Source organism: Anoplopoma fimbria, chromosome 13 (genome assembly GCF_027596085.1).
Source record: "Anoplopoma fimbria isolate UVic2021 breed Golden Eagle Sablefish chromosome 13, Afim_UVic_2022, whole genome shotgun sequence".
NCBI lineage: Eukaryota > Metazoa > Chordata > Actinopteri > Perciformes > Anoplopomatidae > Anoplopoma > Anoplopoma fimbria.
This window is the reverse complement of record NC_072461.1, coordinates 29,061,626-29,066,625: the sequence shown is the minus strand read 5'-3', so window position 1 is coordinate 29,066,625 and position 5,000 is coordinate 29,061,626. Positions and strand designations below refer to the sequence as shown.

The 5,000-nt window shown below is 44.5% G+C and overlaps 2 protein-coding genes across 3 annotated transcripts in view; one reads left to right on the top strand and one right to left on the bottom strand.

Annotated features, from left to right (window-relative positions):
- Positions 1 to 1,851, top strand: part of LOC129101559 (inactive phospholipid phosphatase 7-like) — a 3,569-nt gene extending 1,718 nt beyond the window's left edge. Inside the window, exons 3-4 of the mRNA XM_054611423.1 lie at positions 371 to 552; positions 980 to 1,851. Coding sequence (XP_054467398.1) covers positions 371 to 552; positions 980 to 1,186 — 389 coding nt within the window. The 3' untranslated portion in view covers positions 1,187 to 1,851. The remainder of the gene's footprint in view (positions 1 to 370; positions 553 to 979) is intronic.
- A 557-nt stretch (positions 1,852 to 2,408) lies between these two features.
- LOC129101224 (WD repeat-containing protein 5-like) overlaps positions 2,409 to 5,000 on the bottom strand; it is a 9,439-nt gene continuing 6,847 nt past the window's right edge. For both annotated transcript variants that reach the window (XM_054610932.1, XM_054610934.1), the window contains 4 exons: positions 4,846 to 4,879; positions 4,656 to 4,730; positions 4,460 to 4,547; positions 2,409 to 3,247 (listed from right to left, as the gene is read on the bottom strand). In XM_054610932.1, the coding sequence (XP_054466907.1) occupies positions 3,147 to 3,247; positions 4,460 to 4,547; positions 4,656 to 4,730; positions 4,846 to 4,879 (298 nt within the window). In that variant the 3' untranslated portion in view covers positions 2,409 to 3,146. The remainder of the gene's footprint in view (positions 3,248 to 4,459; positions 4,548 to 4,655; positions 4,731 to 4,845; positions 4,880 to 5,000) is intronic.

Here is a 5,000-nt window from a genome sequence, read left to right as displayed (position 1 = left end):
TCTCTCTCTCTCTCTCTGCTAACACGTTACCTGTCTCTCTCTCTCTGCTAACACGTTACCTGTCTCTCTCTCTCTGCTAACACGTTACCTGTCTCTCTCTCTCTGCTAACACGTGACCTGTCTCTCTCTCTGCTAACACGTTACCTGTCTCTCTCTCTCTGCTAACACGTTACCTGTCTCTCTCTCTGCTACCACGTGACCTGTCTCTCTCTCTCTGCTAACACGTTACCTGTCTCTCTCTCTCTGCTAACACGTGACCTGTCTCTCTCTCTCTCTCTGCTAACACGTTACCTGTCTCTCTCTCTGCTAACACGTTACCTGTCTCTCTCTCTCTGCTAACACGTGACCTGTCTCTCTCTCTCTCCCACAGCTCTGATCCTGGATCTGATGACGGTTGCTGGTTTGCAGAAGTTGGTGAAACGCCGAGGACCCTGGGACTTCCCTCCGGGGTTATTGGACTACGTTGCCATGGATATGTATTCTTTCCCAGCAGCCCACGCCAGCCGAGCCGTCATGGTGTCCAAGTTCCTGTTGACCCACCTGGTGCTGGCGGTCAGTGTTTTTATCACTAACATCATCATTGTTGTTGTTTACTTGTTATAAATGCAGAGAATGGAGATCAGTGATTGGTCGATACATGCACATTCACTGCTCATTAATGTTTTTGTCTGACTGCTGTTGGTGTAATTATCTAATTTTTCACAATAAAAGGTAAAATACATGAACAAGAAAATAAAATCAGTGTGTTTGAGACACTATGTCGTCATGTGATCAGCTGTCAGATATGAGCTGGTTTCAATAGCTATGTTGGTATTTCAAAATAAGAGCTGGTCGTTATTCAAAATAACATCTTTAACAATTTAAACCTCTGAACTGATTTAACGGGATGACTGAATGTAAGTCTGGATCAGATGAACCAGGTCAGAGGACCAGGACCTCCAGACTGGACTGGTATTAACACAATCCTCCTGTCCTCCAGGTGCCCCTCAGGATCCTGCTCTACCTGTGGGCGGTCCTGGCCGGCGTGTCCCGGGTGCTGCTGGGTAAACACCACCTGTCAGACGTCAGCTGTGGATTCGCTCTCGGGTTCCTGCACTTCAATCTGGTGGAGTCCGTTTGGCTGGACTCTGACACCTGCCAGACCCTCATCTCCATTGGTACGCTGCGCTGGACTCCACTGATCTGAACTGGTCTGGACCGGTTCTGGGAGTAGGACTGGTCTGTCTGGAGGCTCACCTGTACTGGTGCAAACTGGACACCTTTATAGAACTGGTCTGGACTAGATGCTCCATTGAAGCTGGACTCTCCTTCATGCTGACGAACGCTGTAACAACTCGTTTTAGGGACTCAGGAACTGGACCTACCTGCTTCAGATTGTGGTTTAGTGGATGTGGTTCAGAGAAACCACAGGGCCGATCTGAGGTGGTTTTAGAGCTGTAAAGTGTGACTTCCTGTTGAGTTATTTTCAACAATAATATTAAAGATTTAATGTTTTTGACCTGAAACGTTTAGAGGTGAAGTCCCGCCCATCCCAGTGGTCTACCATCAAGCCCCACCTCTCCCAGTGGTCTTCCATTAAGCCCCACCTCTCCCAGTGGTCTACCATTAAGCCCCACCTCTCCCAGTGGTCTACCATTAAGCCACATCCCTCCTGTGGTCTACCATTAAGCCCCTCCCCTAACAGTGGACCACCACAGGACCTTCTTTCAGATAAAGACTTATTACACAGATGATGTTTGTATATTTAAAACTTATTTTGCACGACAAGAAAAATGTTGTCGTTAAAACTTGAAGAATAATAATCTGTTCACAACAAATATTACGTTTTCACGCAACACGATTAAAGAAAAAGTGGTGAAAGCTCGTTGGCGTTGAGATTCTCACTGATGATGTCGTCACTGAAGATGTTGAACCTCAGATTTTTAAAGAGAACCAAACACAAAGATCAAGAAGCACAAATAGTTTGTCTTCTGAATATAAGTGACTCAGAACTTTTCTATTGCTGAAGATACGTCTGTTTCATACCGCGATAACCAACCAACGACACCAACCAACCAAACAACACCAACCAACCAACCAAACGACACCAACCAACCAAACAACACCAACCAACCAACCAAACGACACCAACCAACCAACCAACCAACCAACCCAACCAACCAACCAACCAAACGACACCAACCACCATAACAAACCAACCAAACGACAACAACCAACCAACCAAACGACACCAACCAACATAACAAACCAACCAAACGACACCAACCAACCAACCAAACAAACGACACCAACCAACCAACAAAACCAACCAACCAACATAACACACACACACACTAAACACACATAGACTAAATACACACACAAAGCAGCTCATATTCAAAATTATTTATTTACAAAGTGCAGAAAAGCAGAAATCCTTCAAACCTTATTGATCATTTATTTTCTCAGTCAGCTGATTGAAGATGATGATGATGACGATGAGGAAGAGCTCCTGTGGAGTCAGTGAACGGCTTCATCCCAACAACATTTAACACCTTTAACCATAAAACTGTCACTCAGAACGGTTGCTTAGCAACTTCATAAAGAGCTTCTGAACTATATGTTTTTCAATAACATGAATTAAAGGTAAGTTTAGTGTTTTCCAACCGAGACGATGTCAAAACATTCTCAAAGGAACCTGACAGGAACATGTGTGTGGTGCATTCAAGGACTCACTATAATAATAATACAAATGATTATTATAGTGTAATAAAGTATGAACTCAGTATTTGTCTCCTGAACTGCTGGAGGTCTTTTAATGTGAAAGGGAGGAAGTGGCATTAGTATCAAACAGCAGCATCAAAGGAGGAAATGAAAAAATAAAAGCCTCTTCCTGTCTTCAGGTGAGTCACGACCAAACAAAGTTCACATGATGGACTAAGTTCTGGTTCAGAGAACTCTGGACCGTCCTTTAAGTCGTCTTTAACCAGGACACAAACATCTGTCCTCTCGTCTTTTTACCTCCTGGACAGACTGGAGGGGTTTGGTCTGCAGCCGGGACACGGTGGTCCAGGTCAGGACAGTTCAGGACCCGGGTCAGGGTCTGGACCAGGGTCGGGGTCTGGACCCGGGTCAGGGTCTGGACCAGGGTCAGGGTCTCCTCCGGTCTAACAGTCACTCTTCCACAGTTTGATAGTTTTGTCGTTTTCCAGAGCGGCTGAAGCGATGATATTCTCTGTTGGATGACAGGCGGTCGAGATCACCACGTCTACAGAGACACAAAGACACAAAGACACAAAAACACGAAGACACAAAAACACGGAGACACAAAGACACAGAGACACAGAGACAAGGAGACAAGAAGACACAAAGACAAGAAGACAAAGACAAGAAGACACAAAGACAAGAAGACAAGACACAAATACAGGAAGACAAGAAGATACAAAGACAAGAAGACACAAAGACAAGAAGACAAGACACAAATACAAGAAGACAAGAAGACACAAAGACAAAGACACAGACACAAAGACAAGAAGAAAAGAAGACAAGAAGAAAAGAATACAAGAAGACAGAAAGACAAGAAGACACAAAGACAAGAAGACAAGAATACAAGAAGACACAAAGACACAAAGACAAGAATACACAGAGACACGAAGACACAAAGACAAGAAGACAAGAATACACAGAGACACAAAGACACAGAGACATAAAGACAGAGACAAGAAGAAAAGAATACAAGAAGACACAAAGACAAGAATACAAGAATACACAAAGACACAAAGACAAGAAGACACAAAGACAAGAAGACACAAAGACAAGAATACACAGAGACAAGAATACACAGAGACACAAAGACACACAAAGACACAGAGACACAAAGACACAGAGACACAGAGACAAGAAGGCACAAAGACAAGAATACACAGAGACACGAAGACACAACGACACAAAGAGACACAGAGACACGAAGACAAGGAGATACAAAGACAAGAAGACAGAGACATGAAGACAAGAAGACACGGAGACACAAAGACAAGAAGACACAGAGATACAAAGACAAGAAGACAGGGAGACAGAGACAAAGACACACAGACACAAAGACAGTTCAGTTAGAACAACTTCTTCTCCTGCTTCCTGTTGTAAACGTGTCCTGCTAGAGATCTCTACATCTTCAGCTCGAATCCAGCAGGTAAAACGACATGTAGATGAATCGTTATCACTCACCGTGAATATGAGTTAGACGGTTAGAGGATCTATGATAGAGACTAGGAGACAAAGTCAGATACTAGAAGACAGAGTCAGGGACTAGGAGACAAAGTCAGAGACTAGGAGACAGAGTCAGGGACTAGGAGACAAAGTCAGAGACTAGGAGACAGAGTCAGGGACTAGGAGGTCAAAGTCAGAGACTGAGTCAGGGACTAGGAGGTCAAAGTCAGAGACTAGGAGACAGAGTCAGGGACTAGGAGGTCAAAGGTCATACCTGTGTCCCCTTGGAGTTTCTGAACAATCTCTTTGGTCTGAAGGTTCCAGATGTAAACCATGCTGTCCTCAGAGCCGGACACAATCCACTGAAACACAGAGGTCAAAGGTTAAACGGGGTTGAACTGACCTAAAGTTACAGCTGAAACACAGCTGACTTCAACATGATGGAGACAGAACGAAGAGGAAACTCTCACCTTCCCTCCTGTGACAGAAAAGTTAGCGAAGATGCAGTATTTCTCATTCTTATGGCCGGAGTACGTCTTCAAACACTGACGAGAGAGAGAGACAGGTTATACTAGTGAAGACAGACAGGCTGAGAGACAGGTTATACTAGTGAGGACAGACAGGCTGAGAGTGACAGACAGAGAGACAGACAGTTACTACCTTTCCCTTGCTGTAGTCCCACAGCTTTAATGTGCTGTAAACCAGAGAACACAGAGTTAGCTGTCTGACAAACACGTGCTAACAGCTAACTGAAGGAGGTTAAACAGACGCGGCTAAAGGCTAGCAGGGTTAAGATGAAGATAGCTAACTGTCGG